The 28,000-nt window shown below is 43.8% G+C and overlaps 2 protein-coding genes across 2 annotated transcripts; both read left to right on the top strand.

Moving 5' to 3' along the window:
• Positions 1-1,746: 1,746 nt before the first annotated feature.
• b4galt3 (UDP-Gal:betaGlcNAc beta 1,4- galactosyltransferase, polypeptide 3) lies at positions 1,747-12,454 on the top strand. The gene is made up of 8 exons (XM_037102986.1): positions 1,747-2,174; positions 2,761-2,854; positions 2,937-3,460; positions 3,551-3,786; positions 5,111-5,301; positions 5,405-5,527; positions 7,753-7,857; positions 9,166-12,454. Exons 3-8 carry the CDS (start codon positions 3,178-3,180, stop codon positions 9,515-9,517), a joined length of 1,290 nt encoding a protein of 429 aa, XP_036958881.1. The 5' UTR covers positions 1,747-2,174; positions 2,761-2,854; positions 2,937-3,177; the 3' UTR covers positions 9,518-12,454.
• Positions 12,455-15,561: 3,107 nt separating this feature from the next.
• atp6ap1lb (ATPase H+ transporting accessory protein 1 like b) lies at positions 15,562-28,000 on the top strand. Its single transcript, XM_037102717.1, has 7 exons — positions 15,562-15,764; positions 23,380-23,417; positions 24,068-24,150; positions 25,185-25,423; positions 25,803-25,853; positions 25,938-26,181; positions 26,534-28,000. Exons 1-7 carry the CDS (start codon positions 15,631-15,633, stop codon positions 26,768-26,770), a joined length of 1,026 nt encoding a protein of 341 aa, XP_036958612.1. The 5' UTR covers positions 15,562-15,630; the 3' UTR covers positions 26,771-28,000.

Genomic DNA, 28,000 nt, shown 5'->3' on the forward strand with positions numbered 1-28,000 from the left:
GGTTTGAGAGGTGATACTGTGGGCAGGATGTCATCAGGTCCTTAAGATGTCTCACAAATTCGGAGTAGCAACAATAACCATTTGTAATTTTCACCCATGCTTAAAGGACAAGTTCACCTAAAGAATGAAAATTCAGTCATTATCTACTCACACACACGACCATAGAAAGTCAGAGGACGTTTTGTGGTACACGCAACCTTTCAGGAGCATTACGGCAAAACAGTGCTGCAGCCATTGTCCTAAACAACTGAAGCAGATGGGGAAAAGAGCAAACATGAGAGGAAATTGACCCATGCAGTTCGTCCAGCATAATCCAAGTCCCTGGAAGCCCCTAGATCTGATTTGAAAAGACATCATTCACAACCTCCACATGTAGTCAAGCTTGTGCACTGACTTCAGACGGGTGTTTTCTAAAACTTTTACCTCAGCAGCTACAGTGGAGACATCTGCTTTAAAAAAGGTGTTAATCAGTTTAGGATGTCAGGGCATTAGGAGACCGGGATTGCACAATGGAGCCATTTTACATTCTAATATAACATCATTTTCTCAAAATTGCAATAAGGATATTACATCTGATACCTTTAAATAGATTCAGAATCAGTTCAGAATAGTCACATTAGTGACCACAATAAGTGTTGGCAATACAAATTTCTTTATGGTGCAAATTCACGATCCTTAAGGTTCCATTTTCTATTCTGTTTCGGGACAACAATGTGCTGATGACTCGGTTTGGTTTAGTAAAAGAACACACTTGGTTACGGTTCAGAATAGATCATGTTTACTCGCTCAAACAAAAGTCTTCTTCAGATGAAAAGGATGAAAAGTGTTTCATTTATGCTCTGTGATTTTCATGTGTTTTTTTTTTGTGTTTGTGTCTGAGAATTATTTTTAGCTACTGCACATGTTACCGACTGGTCGCACCACAATTTTTGGTCACATTCCTACTGTATTGTGAGAGTCTTTTGTTCTCGTCTGTGGGATTCAATCCTACAATTTGAGGCTCTTTCCCAGATTTCCTGACTCTGGTGCTTTCACAGAAGACCTTCTACATCAGTAATGATAAGCACTCACTCCCACACATTCAAAATACTGGCAAAATACACTTAAACATGGGGCAACACTTTTTAATAATGGGACATTTATACTGTTTTGCAGATACTTTGTCTTGTAATAGGGTGAACGGTGTCTCTGTCTCAGTGACTCTGCCCCCCATCGATATTTAACTGCAGTGAGAGGGCAGCATCACAGCATTACATACTCGGATGAAGTATGACACAATGCAGGCTAAAAGAATATAGACAATATGGAGTCACATTAGATAGTACAGGCTGCATATGCATCATTATTGTTATGATGGGCATTTATTCAGCTCACTTATCGAGCTAGTTTGGTGATAACTGGAATTAAAGTACGGTTTATTTGGGCCCTGATTTGCTCAGTTGCTGGAGCCTCCCATGTGCAGATGCTTTGTCCTCGCTGCAACGGCCGCAGGTTCGAGTCCCGATCTGGGACCCACTGCTGCGTGACACCCCTCCGTTTCCTGTCATCTCTGAAGCCGTCCTGTCAATAAAGTCACTCAAAAATGGACAAATAACTTTATTTAAGCCAATGCAGCACTTTGCCTCACAAAGTTAGGAAGTGCTTAACAAGACGAACATGAAACCAGACAAGGCAGATAAAACAAAGATCAATGGAATAATTATTTTAAATGCTCAAACATGAATGTATTTATTAGTCATCATCATAGGTGGCAAAAAAAAAAAAAAAAAAAAAATCACAGTTTTTTTCAAATATGCCGCCGGACGCGTCACCGCCGTGCGCCCCGGCTCCATCTGGTCCAATGACACGGTGAGACAGCAGCGATGAGGCACAGCGCACTCGCCTGTGTTGACACTGGAGCGATATGCGGCGATGCTCTTTCGTGTGAACGCGTTCGCAGCGCTCTCTAAGCAGCCACGGGGAGATTTCGCCGCGGATGAGAGATTAGGAGGAGGAGGAGGAGAAGGAGGAGGAGGAGGAGGAGGCGGAGGAGAAGGAGGACCAGCGACCAGCATCGGGGAGAAAAAACGGTATCCGTCGCTCCATCTTCTCCTTCTCGGTGGCTGGCGGCCCCGTCGATTTGCGAGAGGAGAGCCGGGGGCTGGATTTGAAACCTCGCAGGGGGGGATGTGCTGGTGAGTCGGCAAGAGCTCCCGTGCAGCCTAGAATTACAAACAAAATCGTCGGATTTCTAGGCAGCCTTTGGGGACCGGAGGAGAAATATCCTGCAGCGTCCGGTCGAATAAACGTAAATAATGCATGCTACCATTGGCTGCACAGGCCCAACGATGAATGCTGATAGGCTAATCACCTGAACTGAAGGCTACCCTGATAACCATGGCGCTGTTTCCTGCTCTGTCGTGGTAACAGCCACGAATCCTAGTTTCCCAGTGATGCATCCAGCTGCACGGGGTTTTTATTTATTTATTCATTTATTTATTTATTTATTTATTTATTTAACGTGTAACTGTTCGGACCGAGGCTGACTGTGGTGGTGCTGGGATTAATAGCACGCCCCATGGAAAATGTCACAGCTGAAAATAAGCCCTTCTAAATAAAGAAGCAAACGTGACATTCGTTTGTAGATGCCTGTCATTCCCCCAGCTTATTTTCAGCTGACGGTGGATAAACGCTGAGTGCGCTTGTGTTTTGCTGCTGTGCTTCCTCCCCTTCTCATTCACGTCGCCTCTCTTTTTCTTTTTTTTTTTTTTTAAATCACAGAGAGTTTGATGATGAAAGGAGGAAGAGGAGGAGCGATGTGGAGCGAGCCCCTCTTGGCCCCGAAGAGGTTTTAGTTAGACCTGTGCAAATCCAGGTACGTCCAGACTGTGATGCACGATAACAAGAAGCAATGAGCGTCATTGACCAAGATGTGTGTTTTCTTCCTTGCTTCCCAGTGAGGTCAGGAGGTGATGGCAGCGCCGTCTGATCTTCACCGCCACTGCTACCCGTTCCTGCAGATGGACGCCTGCCTCCTGCACGCCTGAGCCTGCCCTCAGCGCTGCCTCCTTCCCCTCCTTTCCTTCTGCCTACCCTTGCTCATTTCCCACCTCTTCCTCCACCCTCCTTGCCCGGCTGTCCTCCCATCCCTCTATCCTGTTTTCCCCTTGTCAAATTTTGCTCAATTTTAGCTTTATTATGGCGTGCTGGGGCCGCTCTCTGGACTCCCCGTGCACGCTGGCCCTGCTGGTGGGCTTCCAGTTTGCCTTTGTTCTCTACTTCTCCCTCGGGGGCTTCAGAGGCCTGGTGTCCGTCCTGGTGCACACCACGGAGCCGGAGTTTGATTACTCTCGACCTCACGATGTCTACACCAACCTCAGTCATCTGGGAGTGCCGCCTCCCCCGCCTCGCAACTCCGGCACCGGACCCCCCGCCACGGGGGCACCGCTGAGAGACTGCCAGATCCCCTCCCCGCTGCTGGGTGTGTGCTGTTTTACGTAACGCAACATATATGGCATTGTGCTAAAGCCGGACAATCAATATCAGTCTTTTTCCTTTCCCCCTCCTCCAGTCGGACCTGTGTCCGTCCACCTCTCCTCCCCTCTGTCTCTGGAGGAGATCAGACAGAGGAATCCGCTGGTGATGCCAGGTGGACGCTACCGGCCCCCAGACTGTGAACCCCGTCACCACACAGCGATCGTGGTGCCGTACCGGAACCGGCAGACCCACCTCCGCGCCCTCCTCTACCATCTCCATCCCTTCCTGCAAAGACAGCAGATCCACTACAGCATCTATATAGTACAGCAGGTCAGGATACCTTTGAGTGAAATACGGGTGTGTTACATGTGAGGCATCATGCTTCACGAGGTGTCTAATAATCAGTAATTAATGTGGACGTGGACGTCAGACCATTAATTCCTGATTATTGACACCTCGAAGGGGCTTTATCCTGCTTATACTGTGGTGACGTGCTAAAGAAAAAAAAATAGGACCATTGATTTACATTTTGCAATCAAAAAAAGTTTTTCACAAGCAATGACTCCATTTCCCTGGCAACGCCTGATGGTACACAAAGCATAAGGATCACACAGAGCACAATCAAACCTAAGATGCAACTTAAAGGGGAGATAAAGTAGTCCGCTCACCTTGTCCACAGCAGTCCTTTCCCTCGGGATACCTTCCACTAATAATGGCTGTGACTTCTGCAGTGTCCTGTCACTTATCCAGAACCAGCGTTTATACACGGTAACAAGTTGCCAATCATTGTTTTAGAGAGCGACTTGTGATCTAGCCCACAGTTCATTCATTCAGATCTAGGTTAGCGACTCTATTTCACAAACACTGCTAACAATATTCTTGCTTAGCAAACTAAGCTAACACTCCTAAAGCCTCGCAAGTACAACCACTGTGTCAGTTACCATGATACTTTCTTCCACCAGAAGTATCACCCACATTTGTTTCTCCAGCGACCTCCCTTAGAAACTCGTGGATAGAAGCCTTTGGCTCAGATATTAGCAAGACAGCTAACATTACGTTACGGAAGCAAGATCGAAAATCAATAACGCTGTGTATGGTAGACAAACAGTGACTATGATCTGATGGTATTTTTTATCAAAAGATTAGCTAGCCAGCCATTTCATTGTCCCCAAAGCAAATATCAAGATTTCAAAGAAACAAACAATACGCCATGTGTACTGTCGGCTGCTGCCTCAAGTATCGAGTCGGAAAGCGATGGGAAGATTTTATCGTTCCCGAATGATACAGGTGATTTTGTTGGAGAGTGCATTTTATCCAACAACCACAGCAGGCCTCATGTCAGTGCATGTCATTCATGGTCAACAGACATCCCAGCCAAGAGTAAATTATGTAATGACGGACATGTCTTGTAGATTAGTGGAGCAAAATTGGAGCTGTGCAAGTTGTGCTTTTGTATCAAGCAGCAGAAAAGTTGGAGCAGTCGTGGTTAATTGACATTGCAAATCCTGCGGTCTGACCCTAATTAACTGGGTATTTAAGATAACAATAATACAAAAAGTATTATAACAAGCTCGCATCACATACGGTTGTTTTATGTTTTTGAATTAACGCATCTATGTGTAGCTGTGTGTTACATGTGTGTCTGTGTCTCCAGTGGGGGAACGGTACCTTTAACAGAGCCAAGCTGCTGAACGTCGGCGTGCGGGAGGCCCTCAGAGACGAAGACTGGAGCTGCATCTTCCTGCATGACGTCGACCTGCTGCCTGAGAACGACCACAACACCTACACCTGCCACAAGCAGTTCCCCACACACCTGTCGGTGGCCATGGACAAGTTCAGATACAGGTAGGAGCACCGGGTACATGTGTGCGTGGATGGACTTGTTTATGAGTGTGTTGTGCTGAGACATTGTTTTCAAGATTGCACATTGGTGATGTGACCCTCCCAGGCTGCCGTACCCTCAGTATTTCGGTGGGGTGTCTGCAGTGACCCCAGACCAGTACATGAAGATGAACGGCTTCCCTAACCAGTACTGGGGCTGGGGCGGAGAGGACGATGACATTGCTGCCAGGTGAGGAGGGTGAATCCACATCCTGGCATGATGACGGAGAGATCTGTAAACTGTGCATGCTGACATGCTCAGCATCAGAACGACACGCACGCGTGCTTCTTGTACTTTCTTCTAGCCTCTTCTTTTACTCATTCATCTTTTTTTCCCTTCATATTTACTGTTCAGTTACCACATGTTCTCCTTCTCTTTGACTTTTGGTGTTATGTGTTCTCACATCATCTTTCATCTTCACGTCCCCTCCCTCTGCTCTGGCTTTGCTGTGTGTCTCTTGGAGTGGGCTCAGTGAGTACTTTGTTTGGATTTGTTTAGCTCACAGCTTTGGGTTGGGTCAGTGCTGGAAGAAGTATTTAGAGCCTTCACTTAAGTACTAAGTACTGAAACAACACTTTGAAAACACTTCCCCACAAGTGAAAGTCCTGGATACAAAACCTTAGTTAGTTTGTTAGTATAATCAACAAAATGTGCTTCAAATAATGTAACATACCACTTGTGCGGTAAAATGGTGCCTGTCAGTCTTAAACTATCATATTGTTATATTTGCTATCATTGTTGTTACAAGATTATGTTTAATTTAACGACTTTGTAAACTGTTGGGTACTTTTGATCAACAGTAATGTTCATACTTCATCATATGTTTGTAGTGCACAGTCCTGTGAAAACCCCTAATCGGTAACACTATAGGAATAAATATATGTATGTGTATATATATATATATATATATATATATATATATATATATATATATATATATATATATATATATATATATATATAATAACAATCTTTAAATAAGGCGTAGTTTATTGGTAACTAAGCTTTAGTTAATGGTTATTTAACTGTTAACAAACACTGGAATGCGTCATAATCCTTTTATTAAGCATTATTTTTTAATTGTAAAGTTGAAGCTGATGTTTCTAACAATACGTGGTTAATCTGTAGCATTTTTTTAGATGGCCATCATAAAGTTGAAACTGATGGTAATGAACCTTTACAATCGACACATTGTTGTCAGGTTGTCACTTGAAAGACAGTATGGATAACTGTCTTTGGAAAAATAACTAATATATATATAACTAAAGCTGTCAGACAAAAGTAGTGGCGTATGTATAAAGCTGTATAAAATGGAAATATATCACAGTATTTACAATTAAAGGGTAACGCCATCAAGTTTGCACATGTTAGTGTGTTTACAGGTCTTGAGGCGTTCCACTACATATTTGCAAAAAAATTCTTTTGTGGCTCCAGAGGAAGCTGAGTATGTCAAAATTGCCTCAAGCGATGTCACTCAGTGGCCCACTTGCATTGTGGGTGCATGAAGGCGCCAGGTTACGAAAAGCTGTCCACTGGTGTGCATTGTACGTGACTAACACTGTTGGACTCATTTTAAAGCGGCTTATCAATATTGACACACAAGAGATATCAGAGATATCACCTTTTTATTCCTCACACTTGTCTTCCTTTTTCAAAACCTGGCGCCTACATTACCCACAAAACAACTTTGCGACTGAGGCAGTTTATTGGACTACATGCAACTTCCTCTGGAGCAGCAAAAGGCTTTATACCCTTTTTTTTTCACATATGCAGTAATGGTCCCCAAGAGCAAATTAGTGGAGTTACCCTTTAAGTACAGTACTTGAGTAAATGCGTGTCCCACCACTGGGCTGGGCTGAGTGCTTCCACGCTTTCAGGCAGTTTTCAGGCTAATGAGATTTCTGTGCTGCGGTGCTCTCTCTTCACTCGCTGCTTTGTTAGCATTAACCCGTTACCCTTCTGTTATGATCGACACTGAATAGGTACAAGATAATGAATATTGAAAAACATTCTCTTATTACTGCATGAAGCAACAGTACAATAGCATTTTTCCTATGGTTTTCAGAACATTGTGTGCTGTTCCCAACATCAAATATACCATAAACTGTCTATACTTAGATATCTTGGGTGGTACAGAAGCAACAGAGATGGAAAAAAAGGGAACCACAGTGTTTCCACCTCCTAAAGCCCATAAGAGTATGATATTCTCATACGTTCTCCTTTTAAACTACAGCCTAGATGTACTGAGAACAGAGTGTTGCTGTTGTTTTTTTTTTTTGGTTATAGAAAATAGAAAGCGCTAGGCTTTTGTTGATGTAAGACTGTGCTGACTGGAAGATTTAGTTCTCCAGTCAAATTCCTGTGAATGAGAATCTGCGGTTCCTGCTGACCTCTGTTTTGTGCTGCCCGTCCAGAGTGCGTCTCTCTGGCATGAAGATCATGCGCCCTCCAGTGGCCATCGGTCACTACAAGATGATCAAGCATAAAGGAGACAGAGGCAACGAGCAGAACCCGCGCAGGTACAGATGGACACACTCACACACACACACACACACACACACATAGAAATTATGTAGGAATATTTTCCCTTAAATATCATTTTAGGCAATAGTTTTGAACTATCAAACAATGGTGTTCACATTGTCACATAAACACTTCACTCTGGCTTCATTCCCATTGATGGAGACATCAAAGAACTATGAGAATTATGTTGTATTCCCCTTTTCGTCCCCACCTGTTCTCTCTCCAGCCCTTCACATGATACGTCTCTACGATAATGGTTGTTTCTCTTTTCGCTGATACTGTTTTATGTAGGGTTGCCTTTTTTGCTCGGCTGTCAAGCCAACGATTTGTACTGCCTCGGGCGGCATTGCTTATTTGTTTTCAGATTTAAAAAAGACACGTAATTTTTCTTGTCAGTGATGCTCAGCACGATTTTCTTGATTATAAAAACAAGCTCCAGCAAATCAGCTGTAGGGCCACAAGTCATATTCACATGGGAAAATGTCTCCAACTTAATTAAGACTGACCTTGTTCCCCGTGTCAGGAGCACTTTATTAACTTGCAAGGAGAAGGATTTTTCATGTGGAGTTGTTGAAGGAATAGTATGACATTCGGGGATAAAGGCTTCTTTCTGGCAGAGACTCACATGAAAAGATAACTCTCACTGTCATGTGCATCTGATAGCTTAGCCTAGCAGGAAGCCTGGACACGGGCGGGGGGTGGGGGGGGGGATATGCTAGCTCGGCCCTGTCAGGTAACAAAGTTAAAGGTGCAATGTGAGAATTTTAGTTTAACATTCAATCATTAAAGTTATTTTAAGTTATCAACAGAATGTCAAGGAAATACAGTTGTGACATTAGCATGTTTATTTATTGTGCTGTAGAGATACCTACTGAAATTAGCATGCTCACCAGCTGACCGCAGCTCTTCCCAGTCCAGTGCTCCTGTGCTAGCTGTGGAAACTCATGGTGTTCCGAGCTTCCAGTCTGGAAAGTTAGCAGCAGTTTATTCTGGCGATATGTTGCCAACTGTTTGTTTTAAATATGAATTTGACTTTACTCCTATTCTTAGATATTGCACCTTTAACAAAACCCGCCCACCAGAACCTTCAGATTTTGCTAAGTCACACATTTTATTTAGTCTGTGCAAAAGCCAAAAAGGAAGCAAAAGTCTGTACTAAAGTGTGAAAATGACAAGTTGTGGTTCTGTGGGCATTATGTGCTGGAACTACTTCTCTCTCAGAGCAGTGACTTCAAGCAGAAACTCGAGGACATGTTTGACCCTGAAACAAACACAGACTTGTTGCATTATGTTCGTCTTTACAGATTTGACCTTCTGAAAAGGACCAGACTCAACTGGCGCTCTGACGGCCTCAACTCTCTGACCTACGAGCTCCTTTCCAAGGAGCTGGAGCCTCTCTACACCAACCTCACCGTCAACATTGGAGAAGACCCCCGTCTGCCCCCGGGGAAACTACCCGTCATCGTGAAAGCAACGAACCCAGTCCACCAACGTAGCACCAGCAAGACCGGGGACAAACAGGAGAAGAGGCAAGAGACCAAAGGGGCTGTGGCGGCAAACTTGACTGTGGTCAAGCCTGTTGGTGACAAGACAGAACCTGTTAGGTCGAAGGGGGCAAATGAGACAACACAGGAGAAGACAGGTGTGATGAAATAGGATGAGGTGAATAACAAAAAGACGACATCACATCTGTAGCATAAAGTGGCTTCGCCCTTTCGCAGGAGAGCATTGTAGATCTGCTCTGTTGTGGGACATAAAGTACACCAGCTGTTGGGGCTCAGTGCAGGGTTAGGGACACTCGTGCAAACGATCCAGTGAAGAAGCCACTTTTGTCTACAGAGGTGCGTTCAGGACCGCGACTGAGTCGCCTCTCAGTTTGACATCCAATGAATGTGACTCTGGCGCTAGTGACTGACCCAACTCTGTGGCTGGGGCTCCCGGCCAGCTTCAGGCCAGGCGAGGAATGGCGCGGGACTCAAGTCAGATCCGAAACAAACTGAACGAAAGTATGACAGCAAATATATAAATCTCTGCTCTTTTCCAGACATCGCGAGTTGTAAGCAACCCATCTGCTGCCAGCAGACCTGCAGCTTCATCCAGTTTGCTCCTGAAAAAACTGCTGCTGTCAGTCCGCCCCACTCCACGGTGGGTTTGTGTTTCTGTGCCTTCTCTCTTCTATGCGCATTTTATAGACTCGTATACTAGTTGCTTTTAGACGCTGACCTGGGGTTGATTTTCACCTCTCCTGCGTCGTGGCAAAAATGTTTGAAAGCAGGGAGGCTAGAGCTGGTCCTAGATCAGAGCAAACGATTCGTTCCCAGGACTGCCGTTTTATATTTGTGTGCATTGATCAGGCGCTGACCAACTCCATAGTTATCAGACAATTCTAGAGTTTATATTTCTATAGAAAGACTTCTTTATTTGTTTACTGGTTTGTTTTACTCATCTTTCCTTACAGTCTGGTGCCTCTCTCTTTCTCTCTCTCTCTCTCTCTGTCTCTCTCTCTCTCTCTCTCTCTCTCGCTCTCTCTGACATTTAGTTTCTAGACAATCAAATCATACGAGAACATTAATCTGTATCCAGCCACAATAACGACGTGAGGAAATATTATCATGACTGTCTAGACTGTTTTCTATTATCATGGCATGATAGTTGTCGTCTAGCTTGACTATATTCTCGATACATGGATAGACCTGTGCTTCTGATATTATCTGTGATTTTATTCTTTTTCATTTAGGCTAGTCGGGTGCGGGGGGAAAAAAAAGGCAAACTTGCAGACAATATTGTAGGCCCGTGGGTACACATTTTTCCAATTTCAGATTGCGTTTTAATGACAGTAATAATAAGAAAAAATGGTCGTAGTCACAACAAAGCACTGTGTATAGATCTAGGTCTGCTTTTTACTAGAAGGCCTTACGTCCTCACAGAGGGGTCTTTCAGTATACTAAGAAAGATGCATCTAAACGCTACAAATGAGTGTCTCCCTCTCCTCGTCCACGTTCATTTTGCTTCTGGAAAGGAGACAAGAAAGAAGGAAACACGTATATATATATTAGACAAAAAATGTAATAGTTTTTATTCTGAGGGCTCGATGCATGTCGGTGGTTTTCCTTTCATTTTCTCATCGCCATTGACATTCAGTTTTGTTTGTCCATATCAGCTGTCTGGAATGTATTAATTAGAGTTGTGTGAGGGGAGAGTTTTATCAGGTGAGCTCTCAGCCTGATCTCTCGCAGGGCATGAGGTTTGTTGCTGCTATTTGACTAGAGAAATGGTTAAGTGTGTAATTAATTAGCTTGAAAAATGACATACCGTAACACAGATGTTTCTGGTGTGGAACTGTTTTCTCATACTAACAGATGATGTGTTATATATGCTGTTTTGAATGTATTTAATTTATTAATTTATTTGTCGAGTCACTGACGGAGCTAAATGCACAGCATTGTAGAGCAGATTATCATCCCTTTATAGGACACCTCCATGTTTTAACACTGACATTGTGCCTCATGAAATAAGCCCACACTACTGAAGGACCGAAGGCACATATCTGGGTTATATGTGAGCGCCCTCAAGTGGTGCAGTCTGGCATAGCGCCAGCCGAGAGCAACCAACAACTTGAATGAAGCTGCAGTGTTGTGACATGAATGTTAATCATTAACAGACGGCCATTCACAGGTTTCAGCCAATCACATCTTTGCATTGCTCTGTGTGGAGGGTCTCTCGTTTTGCGTAGCGCCACATGATCGATCCTGCCGGCTTAAAGGTGTAGAGCAACTCTCTGAAATTCACTGGTTAATAGAACCAAAATGAGTATGTGGTGAGAGTTTTATGAATGGATATAGTTTTTATAGGAGGAATATATGTTTATTTATGATTAAATATAAACAGTTTTAAACAAAGAGTGCTGTACAAGCAGAGTGCACCGAGAGATAATAAGGCCTCATTTCTTAGCTTTATATTACATAATAGTTTAGTTGCATATCAATAGATAATATGTCCTCCATTTATCATATTGCCTGGGACAACGCCTGTATTACGTGAAGCAACGACACACTGAAAGCTTTTAAGGACGTTATGTAATCTCAGCAGATTAATCAGCAAACCGTGTGCTTACCTGGAGATTGTTCTATATTTAATAAATAGGCTAGTTTTTATAAACGATGTTTTTTCGCATAAATGTTGGAAATATATACTGTGTAGTTGAATGCAAACTCAGCAAACAGGATTGGGACTTCTTAGTAATGTTTTTTCATTTCACAGAGTCACAAGTTCATCCTGTCGTTAATCGGTTTGAGGAGTGTAAATGTGATTGCCCGAGAACAAATGAGACGTAATTAATACGTTACATCGCTGGTAATGAAGGACCCTGATGTTTAATTTCGTCATCTTATGTTGCCTGATTTACTGACCTTGTCCGAAGACGAAAGCTTGTGTGTGTGTGTGTGTGTGTGTGTGCGTGCTCGTGTGTGTTTGTGTGCGTGTGTGGGGAGCAAGGTCATCAAAAAGGGCAACAGAAACAGTGAACTATGATGGACGGTGTTGTGACGGAAAGCAAATATGTCTACCAATAAAAACACATAATGATGAAATGTGTCTCTCGCCATGTTTTTCTCCCAATAAATTCACAAAACACACTCATGCAGTAGCAGAAATGTGTGGATGCACACAGACACACACATGAACAAACACCGTACTATAAATACATCTAAATACTTACAGTGCTGCTCAGTGATTACTCCCCCACAACACTCGAGGCCTCTTAATGAATGCAGGCTTTAGCGTTTTGATTAATGCTTCCACAGCTTTAACGTTGCGGAGATCAGATGCTCATGCTAGCCGGTAGATTAGCTGCCATGTATCATCATCAACACATGCAATAGGGCAGTCTAAACCTGCGCTAACCTGTTACATCACCCTGTGTATTGCAGGCCTCAGCTTTTTATGTGGGCATAAAAGAGCAGGATTAAAAAGTTGGATATGAGATCATACCTATAAATAGACAGTACCCCCAGCTCTGTACGTTCGATCTGTTTCATAATCCAAAAAAAAAAAAAAAAGGCTGTATGACTCACCGAGAGAGGGCAAAAAACACAAACTCATGAACCAGTTGGACAAAAAAGAGCGCCGTGCCACGGATCCTCACGCAGCGCCTACACAGACCACAGCCTCAAATATAGCACATTATACGAACAAGCTTTCCTCATCAGAAAGGCATTAAGACTATATACTGTAGCTTTACTAGAACAGCAACCACCCTGGCAGGTGAAAAGGATGGGATAATGGTAAAAACATGGTCTAACGGTCCCAAAAAGTAGAGGTAACGCTTACGGACAGCATTATCTCAGGGTAGATCACACTGGCTAACATCAGCCACCATAAGCTACCAGATCAAGTCAGTTTGTAGCAGCGTGGGTTTGCACCTCAGCAACATAATTGGCGTTTCCTTTGGCCCATGGCCAACCATTATGTTCCAGTTTTGCCCCCTGAAGGGAAAATGTGCACCCCTGGTCTATACTCAACGCACTATAGATGGATAGCGGGCCTAACGTTATGAGACATCACAGCGTAATATCTTCTTTTAAAGTCGTCACACCTGGGCGTCTGTCTGCAGGACGTTCTGTGATGCTGTCACTCTGTGATGACAGCAGTGGCAGTCTAGTTTGCACTTTCCCTCCAGTAGACTGACACACTGGCCCGCTGAAGTGACCGCGGCAGGCAGACGCAGAGGGCTGAGGCAGCCTTTAGTCACCTCCTGTTACTGTATAGGCCTAGGAGACACGGCTGACCTCTCCTACCTTCAGCAATACTTCAGCCCTCTGAACACTCACACATGCAAACAGAATGATATGAATGATACAGCGCCACAAGTCATGCCAAAATGAACAATGGTGAGAAACTGAGATAAGAAAAGAAAGAAAAATCTAAATCTTACCAGCGTTACAAGGTTTTTTTTTTTAAAGTACTTTCCTACAATTTAATTGTTCAACAGTGTGTTCACCATAGGCAAGTCATTTCTATAAAGCTATACTAGGCATTATTCGCTTTTCTTAAAGTCTAGTCTGCATCCATTTCCTAAAAGAAGAAATAGGTCATGATGAATTACTGGGCAACACACATGCCTGAAATACTAACACGGTGAGTTGGGTTTTAATATTCGACTAAATCTCAGCTGTGATATAACCTCAAAACAAAACATAATTCCTATTCCTATCCGTGTCAAGTCTGTAGGATTTAGTGGCATCCAGCAGTGTGGTTGCATTTTGTAACCAACTGAACACCCCTCCTCTCAACATCCCTTACAGTGGCTGCTAAAGATGTCAAAGGTCGACCTCACCATCATCTGAACATCAACGCCATCACCAAGCGCCTGTGTTTGTTCAAAGGTAACATTACAGTCCACACAGACACGTCGCATTGTATATATTCACATCTCAGGTCCGCTAATGTTTCTTATGGTCAGGCTAGTCCGACCTAGCAACAGTAATTAAGATGGGTGGGACTTTGGATCCGTCTGCTCCATTTCTCAAGGGGTTACGGACTAATGAAAAAACATTATAGTGCATTTATGCCCATAAATCCCCCCAAATACTGCACACTGAACCTTTACATCTCAACTGTAAAACATATAATACTTATTGTTTAAAACATTCTTAAACTTTTCTAATATCTCCATAACACAGTGACAAAGGCCAAAACTTTTTAGATCAGAACTGGTTTTGAGTTTTAAGTTGAGCGTCTGGTTTACGACAGGATGGATCTGAGATTTTGCACCGCAGCCACTCTTTTAGTGTGATTCATCGCCATGCATCACTGTGACTATCCACGATAGTAGGTCAAAACATTTGGTTATATAACCACTCTTAACGTTCTGCTCTGAATATCATCACATCATCATCGGATATGGGAATAAAAGGAAATGAGAGGATGTATCAAGATCCCCGGGCGTCACACGCATGGGGGCTAAATAATGAGGAGGAAACGGGATCAGCCGTCAGGGTCGGCAGGGTTGGACCCTCGTCCCTGTGTCATCCCACGGCTGCTCAGCTGTTCCTGTCATCCATATTTGCAGCCTCAGTGGACAATTTCCTCCGCCGCAGGCCCTCTCAGTGCTCACAACAACACATAGATCAAGTGAATTAATTCTGCTATTGTGGCAGCGATGTGGAGATCTAGGTCATGCAGTCATGGCTCAGTTTTTTTCTTGTGTGGCCACCTAAAGTCATGTCAACATCCTCCTATCCTCCTCCAACAATCTGACCTTGACATTCTCAGGTGATTTTCCACAGAGGTGTCTGTGTGCGTGTGTGTGTCTCTGTGAGCCTGTGACGGTGTGTGTGTGTGTGTGTGTGCCAACGTGCCCCTGGATACATGTGTGAGTATGTGTGTCTACATGTGTACGAGTGTTTTATCTGTAGGTAGCATAGGTATGATGAGATGTGTTATGAAAAAGAATGAGCCTGTCTATACTTAGGGCTTGCCTGCGGCTATGTGTGCATGGGAGAGAGGAGGAGAAGATAGAGAGCACAGGAGTAGATGTGGGAGGGTGAGCAGAGTGAGGGAGGCAGAGGGAGGATGACAGAGAAGGGAGTAGGGTGGGAGGGAGAGGAGGGAGGGTGCAACGGAGGGGACTGTGACGCACGCTGATCGGCCGTGCTCGCCGCTGATTGGCCGCCGCCGCTGACAGTCAGAGGAGCTGGGAGTCAGGCACTGCTAGGAGAGCAGATTATGAAGCGGAGCTCAACCAGCGGCAGTCTCCTTTCATTGTCTCAATGGCTGCACACGCGTTCCTCCTCTGCTCCCTCGCCTTGCTGTCCGCTCTCAGCCGGCCTGGGCTCTCCTTCACTGAGGACGAGCTGCAGCCGGGACTCATCTATGACGAAGTGCCTGAAATCCTGGACAGAAGGTAAATCCATCCTCTCCATGGCTGTGAACAGAGGAGGGGTGTAGAGGAGGCGGGGGGAGAGGAGGTGTGTGTGTGGGGGGGGGAGGGGTACGGGGAGATGCATGCAGGGATGCTGGGATGCTGATGTGTTCTCTTGGGGTCTTTCTTCCTCTCCCTCGCCTCCTTCCTCCTCCCGTCCCCCCCATCTCACCTTGGGTGCACCACGAAATCGTGAATGCAGGCAGCGCTGGCGTGTGAGAGGGAGGCAGGAGCTGGGAAGCTTTGTTTGTCTCAGTCTTGGGGACTGCATCAGACGCTGCTCATCGATCACGGATGGGGCTGTTGTCTCTGTACACTAGTGTCGGTCTGGCAGAGGGGAGCTAAATAAGGCTGGGGCATTGGGCCTGCAGGAGGAGAGAGGTACAAAGGGAGAGGGAGGAAAGGAGAGAGGAGAGAAGAGGGGGAGCAGCACGGAGGGAAGGTAAACAAGGATGGGACAGGGAGGAGAGGAGAGGATGCATCAGGGATGGTCTGTTGGGGTCTGTTTACTGATGCAGTCATTGAGAGGGAGAGAGAGAGAGAGAGAAAGAGAAAGAGAGAGAGAGAGAGAGAGAGACGGAGAGAGAGGGAGAGTGGAGAAGGGAATTCTAGCTGGCCATGTCTGCATAATGCACATGCAGTTCTGCAGGTCAAATCTGGATAAAATATTCAGGGCTCTAACCTGGAGGCACTCGCGCCAGTGTCACAGGGACAGGACTGAGTCGGCGGCCGGGGCCTCTGCTCACACCAGTCCCTGCCTGCTCACAGAGACGTCAAGGCAATAACATTGTGCCAAAGCCATGTAAGGCTCTTGAAACTATGCCATGCCGCGCTCACACAATCCTCCATAGCGCAAATGCTGCAATTTCTGACTTAATGCTGTTTAATCATTGTACACTTTCAGGCCAGTAATACACTTTAGAGAGTGGAGGATTATGACTGTCGCGCTTTCATTCACTGCGGAAACAATCTTATCTGTACACATGTTAGGGCGCAGATAACTTGGATTTAGAAATTCAATATACACTCTCATGGGAATGCTCTCATTCCAGTTCAATCTGGCATTGGTGAACCCCTGACAGATCCCTATCTCAACTTTTCACTGCAGTCACTCCGACAGAGACCGCCTGCGTTAATTTCTCCTGGGGTTATGGGCCTATTCCCCGGATCAAACTTTTATACGCAACTCTGCAACGTAACAGTTGCGGTCCCCAGTTGCAGCTCCATTCTCAGCTCTGACACACTCCAAGATGCTGTTATATAAGAGCAGCCTTTCATTTCAGAGGGCCTTGTAGGGTGTATAACATCGGTTGGAAATGCAGAGGGAAAGGTGCAGCCAGTTCGAATGCCTCCGCTGCTGACAGACATGTGGGTTGCAGAAAGATAATGAAGAGAAAATGTTCAGTGAGCGTGAGATACTATGACAAATATGGAGCTGGACTGAGAATCATTGCCCAGAGCTTTTACAAATAATTAAAAAATACCAACCAGAAAGGACCCACTGGATGGTTATACATTTTTCTGCTTTAACAGCTTTGTTCATCACCATCCAAATACCTTCTAGGAAATGTGTAAGAGGTACATTTTAGCAGCTATAGTGATGACTTTTTCCTTTTCAAAACACAAATACTGCAGTTCAATAGGTCATAAATAATTCAAAACATTCCCTGTGTTTTATGTAACTGTCATAATAACGCATTTACGCTGAAAATGAACATGGTCCAAATATGGCACCAGATTAGGTTCCAACGGCTAAACTGTAATTTTGGAAATGACCTCTTTTACTCATTCGAGACAGAGATAGTGAGAATGAGAGGAAAACTACTGCTAGAGGAGATTTTTGCAGCCATAGCTCAAAGTTGAAAAGACAAGATATTGATGCCGCTGTAATCTTTTTTGTTGCATAACAACGACAAAACAATGATACATTCTGAGAATGAGAACACTTGTAGGATTTGTGCACCACAAGTGACAAGTAAGAGACGCTTTTACACCACAAGACTGACTCGCATGAATATTCCTGGTCGTTAATCACCACTGACTTGTAGATTATTTGGTTTACTTCTAAAAGTTTATCAGTGTATCGTATCATGTGCTGAACTTTGTCTTAAAACTGTTAAACACTGACACCCTGACACAAATATAGGAACAGATTAGTAATATGTAGGGGATTTCCATGCTGTTATCCCCCCCCCCCCAAAGAAAGATTAAAAGAAAGATTGACGGTTTTGCTAATTTTAGCAATTTTTAAAATATTTTTTAAATTCACAAGTATACATGCACTATTGATTTTGCTGATGGATGGATTCAGAGATCAAAAAAGGACAAAAAGTTCACGTCAAAGGTGATAATGCAGTTATGGTGTCAAAAGGTAAACACCAGCACTGGGGCTGAGTCAGATTTAGATAAATCTAACACTTGATCTTAGGTCATATTCCACTCTACTATCAAAGCGACACTGAAATGGCAGCAGGTCTCTCTGAGCAGCATCCTGGTAAACTCCTAAAGCTTAATCTGCACTAATAAATCTATTAATAGGCCAGCACCTGCACAGTGTGGGATTAAGACATGTCTACCTCCTTCATAAGAGACACTGTTTAGCCGAGTGTCGAGCACTTTTTTAATGAACGAGATATGAAGGTGCTTCGTGTATACCCCCAAAATAATGCTGCCTTTGACAGGATAGGTAGTTCAACCTGAACAATGTGAAATACTATCATAACTGGGTTTGAAATTTCATGTAGGCATAATATAAGGAAATTTGAGTGCGAGAACATATCATTGTAGTCTGATACACTATTGATATACACAATGACAACGGCTCTATTCTCAGAAACTAAAATCTAATGGCTTAAGGTCCACATTCAATGGTTACCTTTTGTGTTATTGTCATGTTTCTAATAAAAATAGTGATTCAACGTCATGGAAAACATCTAACAACTAGGTATTCCTCGCCAAAACTGTATTCCTGTATAGACACTTGGATTGGCTGATCGTGGTTCACAGAGAGTTCGAGCGCAGAGGCTCAGCCCTCTGTCGTAGCAGAGGAGAGGAGGATTTGTTTACAAGTTTGGGAGGCAGGCACCACACCTTCCCTCTGCTCAGCAGCAAACGGCACAGCCACAGATAATGGATGATCATCAGCCATCCATCTACGGTCTTGAATAAGGACGTCCAGTGAATATAAGTGTATTGATCCAGATACCATCAGTAGCATAGATGGTCCTCAGTGTTTGTAATATTTAAAGCCAGGCACTTACTTATCCAAAAGTAATTGTGATCACAGCGGACCAATAGACATTGTAATGTGTTCCGGTTCATATTGTGCTGTTAATATGTTATGTGCTGGGGCATGTTTGCACACTTGCGTGCGCGCATATTTAGAGCTATATGCAGAGGGAGCGAGGTGAGCCAAGGAGTGGCTCTGGCATGGCTTTGATTATATAAAGGGCCTGTTCAGCACCCAGGCACCGTGTGACAGGCTGAGCCAATGACGGGGCCGCAGCAGTCCTGGGTTGCTGACCTCGCGAAACTGGCACAGGAACAAACGACTGGGCTTTCGTTAGCAGTCACACACACTCATGCTCGCACTGACTCCTCTGGCTCCTTTCAGCCAGCTGAGGCCTGGGTAGGTGCAGAGGAAGGAGTGCTTATTCACTTGAGTTTGGGATGGGCCGGGGCGAGGGGGGGGGAGGAGGCGGGTGCATATGCAGCTTGTTTGAAGCGACACAAACAGTTGTTAACTGGACTGTAGCGGCGCGTTGTTAACATGAATCCATAAATATGTAAACCAAATGTGACATTTAGACGACTAGGGGCATTTTTTTAACCTCTGTTGTTGTTCCACTTCACATATCAGCGCAGGTGATGAGCGTGCGGCGTCCAAGTAGCCACCATGCTGCTGAGGTTTCAGTCACAACTGCCAAAGGCGTAGTGCTTTTGGCAGCTCATTCATATACAAATGCTTACCCAGCATTCACCTGGGCAGATGTAAATATTTAAGTAAACTGTCATTTTGTTACCCGTGAAATAGTAGATGTAGAAATCGAAGGAAGCAGAATGTCTTGGTGCCAGCATGCGTTCACACGCGCAAACACAGAGAGTCTCTCATTAGCCAATCACGATGCTGACGTCAGGGCTGGCAACCACATGGGTCAGGGTTAGGGTACCCAGGAAATGACCGCAGAGGCCTATACAGTAGGTTTCTGCTGATCCCTTCCGACAAACATCATGAATTTGATTAGATGTATCGAGGGAAAGCCGCCTGATAACTCTCCAGCTGTGTGACAGGCGACCCGCCACAGAGTCCAAATCAATGCTAGACAGTAAAAGAGTAGCTTGCATCTAAATGTTGCATACCATGAGCCAGTCTCACTGCAGGATGTGAGCCCATCTGTTTTCTCAAACTCACTTTTTGTTTTACCCAGTCAGTCAAGTACTATTAATAGAAAAATATCAATATTTTTGTTTATAAAAGTAATAGGACAATAGGATTACCATGACTTTAATATGGATATACTGGTGGAATTCCAATATGTAAAGTGAATGTATATGCGAGAAAGAAATCCAATAATGTATATGAAAATTATATGTTTATATTTGATTATATTCCACAAATGTGACTAAATAACCTTGAACTGCTCCATGCAGCTGGCGGATATCAACTTAATTACAATGCTCATGGGTGGGGAACCGGTGATGATTTAAATTAACACTTGAACTGTCTAGAATGCCGTCAGCTCTGACATCAGGCCTTAATCTCTTCATCTTGTTCGCGGCCTACACCATATTTGGGCTCCAGTGGACCTGGCCCGTGCTTACCACTAATCCTAATCCATCTGGCGCTAAACTACACAATATTGCCCAGGTGGAAACTGCACCAGACGGGCAGATAACTGCTGCAGGCTGCTGGAACTGATATGTCTGGACCCCGGCTAATACCCTTGTCATTTGTTAGCGGCTAAGCCCAATTCTGTTCACCTTAATCTCGATCTTCAACTGCGCCGCTCCTCCAGGAACAGTATGTATGATTGTTTTAAAAAATGGACCAAAGGGATGCAAAAAAAAAGATGCTGACAGCTGTGTCTGAGGTCCCGTGGATGGCATCCATGGATGGATGAGCCAACAACACAGCCCCAGAGCCAATCAGTTAGAATGTCAAAGTGACGTGAGAAGATGCGTCTTTTCCCTGAATCTGTCCAAAACCAAGTTGAGACCTGGGCATGAAATGCAAGTGAAAAACAAGCATCCCAAGACACGATTTGAGAAAAATGGGATTTTCTTGCCACCAACAACAATGATGACATCGCTGTGATGATATTGAAATGACTTGTAAATCAAAGACAAAGTGAAAATAAAAAGTAATGTAATACAAATATACTTTTTTTGACAGATTTCCTAACATTTTCTGTTACAAAATGTAGGTTGGTGTTGCTCTTTATAGATCACTTATCTACATTATATGGGGTAGTTCCACTGGTGTCTGGTTCACCGTCTGAGAGAAACAAAGTGTGAACAGTCCTTGACAGCAGTAGTCACAGCTATTGACCGGCTTCTGTGCGTTTATATTTAGTATAAACATTCAGGTCATCCTCAGCCTGTCTTGTGGATCTTCTTCTAAAAAGGCTTTTCCTCCGAGATCACAGCGTTACTATTAAACTAAAGATAACAGAGATGATATCACAGGTGAACGTCACTTTTGTTGTGCTGCAATTCATAAAATCATTTGAAAAAAACTTGTGACTGAGGCTGATAAACAAACAGACTGCTTTCTACTTGTCATGCTCACTCCCAGAGGTTTTAGGATTTACCTTTTACAAGCCCTTTATAACTGGCTATTGTGTTGAGATTAGCAAGGCGGGCCAGAAGATCCCGGCGAGCAAGGACAGACCACACAGTCAGACTACTGGGTGGACCATCACAACAAGCAAAACTGGCAATGACAGCGCCGCTCAGTAAGCCCATTGCTGGCGCATTATGTCTTTGATTAGACAGTTAAAAGGATCAGGCTAAGCTTTAAGAAGTCCAATGCTATGCTGGGTTTAGTTGTAGGTGAGAGCATGACAGCTAGGGCAGGCACGTGAAGGAAAAGGCGGTGGTTTGTCCCCTGTGCCTTGTGCACTATGTAGGTCAGTCCAACGTCAAAGATCGGTCATTTAGAAGAAGCAGAATCAGAATCAGAATCAGAATTCTTTATGAACTCCTGCAACAGAGACACTGAACTTTTTTACTTTATAAACTTGTGATAAAATTCCGTGGGCAACTTAGTCTGAGTTTATACAGAGTGTTCTGCAGCTGTTCACTGTCCATAGAAGTCTTTATTGATAGTATGTTGCAAAAAAACAAAATAGTCAGTAAATTGTACTAAAATATTTATTCATTAAACACACATTGTACTTACACTACATGAGGGTAGTTTTGTAGCTACATATAGTTTTTAAATACAGTGCCATACAGAGAGCATGTAATTACTTATATTAGATTACCTATATTGTGTTTTCACCCATGTCCGGTTGTTTGTTGGTTGGTTTGTTGAGTGGTTGGTTGGTTTATTTGTTGGTTGACTGTTTGGTTTTTTGAGCGGTTGGTTGTCTTTTCGGTTGGCTGGTTGGTTGGTTGGTCAGCAAGTCAGCAGAATTACACAAAAACTACTGAACAGATTTCCATAAAACTTAATGATAACTTGTGGTGTGGATCAGGATGAAGGGATGGAGCATAATTGTCCATAGGTGTGAATGTGAGCGTGAATGGCTGTTTGTCCCTATATGTCAGCCCTGTGATGAACAGGTGACTTATACAGGCTGTGCCCTGCCGTCTCCTAGTGTCAGCTGGGATGATCGGCTCCAACTCATGTGACCATGTAAAGGATAAGTGGTTTCAGGTGACAGATGGCTGTATAATGTATGGAGCTTGATGAAAAACTATCCACATTTAGGTGGCTGGTATCTATGAGTGTGTACAATTAGATGTGGATTCTAGATCTTCAATTATGGAGAAGTTATGGGTTGTTTAAGTTTAGAGTGATACAGGGCTGTTGATTTTGAAATTGGATTAGACTTAATTGAATTAAAGACAACTGTTGGGCCCTGATGGAGGTATGCGCTCTACTGAGTGCCATTTTAGTTTCTGGCAGAAACACTTTTGTTGACACTAATTAAGTAGCATATGATTACACTACTTTGTGGTATGAAATATGTATGAAAATGTGCACAACCATTATTGGATCAAATATGCAAACACTGTCTTCACAAAAACTTGTAAAATGTATTTTAGCACATGAAATACTCTTGTAGGTCCTTTTATGCAGATGAGCCTGCAAAGCTTTTGTCATCCCTGTGTTTGCTGCAGCTGCATCAGTACAAAATGAACTTTCCTGCACAGGGGAAAATGCAACATAAGCACCCCATACATTAAGGAGTATTATTAAAAAAGAAGAAAGGATGGAAGAAAGGAGGAAAGAAAGAAAGAAAGAAAGAAAGAAAGAAAGAAAGAAAGAAAGAAAGAAAGAAAGAAAGAAAGAAAGAAAGAAAGAAAACTTCCATGTTTCCCCGCATCTTGTAATAACAAGATCATGTTTTGTCTCTTGTCTTTTCCACAGCAAAGAAAACCCCAAACAAGCAACAAGAGTCACATCAAGTAAGTAACAAATGTGGTATGACACAAGGCCTGATTCAATCAGACCTGCCATGGTTATTTTGATGCTGATGTGTTGGATAGATCGTCCTGACAAAGGCATTTCATTCTTAATGCTGGAGACATCCTCGCCATGCCGTAATACTAACAGATTTCGAAGTGTGGTGTGTGTGTGTGTGTGTGTGTGTGTGTGTGTGTGTGTGTGTGTGTGTGTGTGTGTGATCCATACACCTCAATAGCAGTTCAGATGCTATATTTAGACCTTTTGACAAAAGGGCATTAAAAAAATAACTGACGGTGTCGTTCCTTTAATTACGTGATTGCAAATCATATGTTTCTGGAACAGGGTGAAGAGAATTTGTAAACACTGAACAATACTACCGTAACTGTGAAACAGGCTGCTGATGAGTCACTGCGATGACGCAAAACAACTGGAAATAGATAGGAGCCTGAGCAGCGAGGTGTATGCAGGATCTTATTGTGCTTATGTGTGAGTGCGTGTGTGTGTGTGTGTGTGTGTGTGTCTGTAGAGTGCGTGGAATCGGCTGAACTTTTATGCTTATGTCGCAATCTGCAATGCAGCATTGCAATCAGCTTAATATGTATACTGATATAATCTCTCTGAGTGCTGTAATGTGTGTACGTGTTTCCAGGTCAAGATGGTGGGTACGGCTTAGAAAGTGAAGAGGTTATTTTGACGCCTGAAGATGAAAACCCACTCAGGAGAATACTGCAGGTACGCACTCATTTTCTTCCTCCCTCGCTATCTCCACCATCTATCTTTAGCTGCACATACAAACACACACACACACACACAAACAAAACAGGCCACACTCACTCAGCCACTCTGCGCTTGACCTTGGATGTAGGAATATTGTTGGTCTCACATTCACCAGAGGTAAGACATGCTTACCACCCACACATATGAGAGCACTCTGACCAGAATAAACACAGCTACACGCAGCCTCTCCTAAGCCACCCTATTCACTACTGCTGCTTTAAAATGTAAATAAACACATAATGATATTAGCTGCCTCGTAACCAATGTGAGCGCCACGTTATGTGTCTTTTTAAAATAGTGCTGGATTAGCCCAAATGCCCTCCAATGAGATGTGGCCTTTGAGAAAAAAAAAAAAAAAAGATTAAACAGCCAGAGGGGGGCAGTTTTTAATATGCACAGCGAGGAAATGCAGTCCTAACAGCAACCGCGCTATTATGTGCAAATTCAGAAAAGAAACACTGCTCATCCTTCATTGGAGACTCAGCTGTCTGGAACACTGAACTTTACACATTACTGACATTTCCTGGTCAGAATGAAGCTTAAAACACAGTGGCATTTTTTTTTGGTTAGATAATACTGAAATGGCTGCTTATATATTAAAGAATGGTCTGGAACATCCAAAGACTGCATTTTTCCAGAATAAGGTTTTACAGTTTGCCACTGACATCAGTTGATGACTGGCCTTCATACATTTTGGCCATGTGTGATCAACTTCCTGGTGACTTGTATAGACAAATCATATTTATAAAGCTAGCCACTCTTATTCAAGGAAAAACATTTACCTTTTTATTTACCATTTACCTTTTGTGGGTCGCATCCTTTTAAGTATCCAGGCACACAGCTCATTGGTATGTCTCTACATTAAAATCTGATCGCCCTCTAGAGGACAGTCAAAGAACACAAAGCTGCTCCTTCCCACACTTCAGTTGCAACTTTACTGCAGCGCCTTTATTTCTCTTGTGCTTAATTATTCTTTGTATGTTTCACAGCCTTTTAACTGGCATCAGCCAGGGATGTCTCTCAGTAAGAGGAAGCTGCTCCAGTCTCTGATGGGGCCTTATGGCCCGCTGAGCGTGTCTTACAATGGGAAGACCTGCATTCTGTTCAAAGCAAAGCGCCTGGCAATCCGCTACAGGAACCATACCTTCATTGACCTGACTGAGAAGGTCTTCAACCCCAACTCACCCGTAGACACTAAAGGCTCCATCTGCACCAAGGAAAAGGCGACGTAAGTCACTGACCAAATAAACGTCCGCGATTTATAAAAATATGATTGTTTTTGTCACCTCAAAGATGGCTGAGAATTGTCCCGAGGTCTCCTTAAAGTTATCCAGAGGTGTCACATTTACTGTCTTGAATGAGAAAGTCAAATGACATATATTGTAGAGATGCTAATGAACTGAACTGAGACATTAACTGAAAACATTTTAATTGAGCAACTGGACTGGTATGATGATAATAATAATAATGATAATAATAATAATAATAATAATAACAATAACAATAACAATAACAATAACAATAACAATAACAATAACTAATAATAATAATATCTGTTGCACTTAAACAGAAGTTTTAATATCTGTGTTTTCTTTGTTTTGTAACAGGCTTTCATTAAGGTTTGGTGATGTGGAGGACTTGCGAGGTCTGGTAATCAGGTAAAACACACATTTATCTTGAATACAAGTGAACATGTGTGGACTGTACATGCCACTTACAATCTTCATTGTATCTCTGGCCAGGCTTCAGATGTCGAACACTTTTTATGAGGCAGCTGGTCAAAACTGGTTCACACTTGACAGCGTCCACATCCACTACAACTGGACCCAGGAGGCCACATTTAACGCCAGCGAGGTCTACGCTCCTGCCACCTCATCCTACCATTGCCAGCACGTCAGCAGCCTGCACAAATATGACACCCTGCTAGTGCCCAGCTCCCACACTGACACATCAGCTAACTGGCACATCACTTTCACTGATTTCCAGGTACACCGTTGCACAAGGGGCACAGCTTCTGTTGTGTAATTCTTCTCTTAATGTCGCCACGTTCACTGTTATATCATAGCCTATTGCTCCCTGTCTCCAACATGTGCATGTGTCTGTATGTTTGCCAGCCATTTTTACCTTTGTGCTCCGCCTGTTTGGCTGTCAGTCAGTCAGCCTGTCTGTTATCGTCTGTTTGGCAGTCTGTCAATCTTTCTGTACGCTGTCTGTTTAGCCATCTGCTAGGCTGTCTCAACCTGTCCATCTGCCCAGTGTCTCGGTGCCTGGTAAGCCAGTTGTCCTCTTTAGTTTAGCCTAATCTCATCTTTCCGCCTTTCTTTCTGTGCTCCGGCAGATCCAGGCCTTCAATGTGCAGTCGGACAAGTTCGCGTCGGCCAGCGACTGTGCCACTTTCCTGACGCCGGCCATCCTGATGGGCCTGGTGACATCTCTGATCCTGCTCCTCGTCTTAGCCTACGCCCTGCACATGGTGGTACACCTCAAGCACATCGACCGCTACGAGGAGCACAAAGCCACCGTGTACTTTCCCCGCAGTCCAGAGGCCGAGTTGCCAGACAAGAACAGCCTGTGAGGGGAGCTGGAGGACGGCAGAGGGGAGAGAGAAAGCTGAGAAGCAAAGCCGAGGGGAGTGCAAGTGAATACAAGAGTGAAAAAGTATCCTCCACAGAATATTTGTTCAACAAAATGACAACTTTGCCTGTTCATATGAAAACCCTCTAAGTCTTAACTACTTTAAGTAAACGCAGACCGTGGCTGGATACTTTTTCTTCTTTCCTCATTGACCTGCATTTTGGCATCCACATTTCGAAGAAGGCCTTTGGATGTTCAATCCTCCCCCCTGAGAGATGGTTCATGATCCTAATGTCAGAGGTCAAGGACAGACCCAGGGCCCTGAAGGGCAACAGCGTATACAGGCCTTTACCCCAGTCAGCCATTAAAACCACAAACGGCTAGCACCTGTAGCTAATACTGCTAACATCAGATGCTCCTGATTACACGTATGTATTACATGGCTCACAAGTGTCATATTACAAGCTTCCATCACACACACACATTGTCTTTCCAGCTTTCATTAGAGTGTACTTTGTCTGATACTGCTGCAAGAAATATATACTTCAAACAAGCCGGTTTTTATAGCTGAAATAGCCGTATTAGCTGCATGCCATAAAAGGCTGGTCTATTTGGGCTAGCACAGTGTTTCCTAATTACAAGGATTACAGAGAGTCTTGCATGAGTACAGCTTAAAAATAAAACAACATGGCACAAAGCAAAGGGAGCTTAAAAAGCTTTGGAGTGAAGCGAAGGGGAAAAAATATTGGGAACCACTGGTCTAGCATCTGGCTGGAGTGAACGGACCAGCACTACTGGCCCTTCAGAGCCTCTGGCGTCTCTCAACCCCGCCCCTGAACAAGACTGCTGCTTGGGACTTAACTGTGAAAACGGCCTTTTACAGACCAGCCAGACGACAGGGGGGTTCGACAAACTAGCACAACATTGGTTGGCCGCGAAAGCGCTAACTACAAACTATCAAAGACTATACAAGGAACTATGCTGCACAAGACTGCCCATCTGAGGGCGTGGCAGGAAAGCGGGCCTTGCGCTGACTTGACTCTCTGAGAGTCAAGTGTTCGGACAAGGGAGGCCATGGGTCCTCCATCCACACCACTGGGTTTGACTGCCAAAGTGAAGCCACAAAAGGAGTTGCCATTTAAACATGGTGAGAGACGGAGCGAGACAATGTGAAAAAGGAAAGCTAACCGTTACAGCTATGTACAAAACAAAAACACATACATGTACAGAA

This window comes from Acanthopagrus latus, chromosome 7 (assembly GCF_904848185.1).
Source record: "Acanthopagrus latus isolate v.2019 chromosome 7, fAcaLat1.1, whole genome shotgun sequence".
NCBI lineage: Eukaryota > Metazoa > Chordata > Actinopteri > Spariformes > Sparidae > Acanthopagrus > Acanthopagrus latus.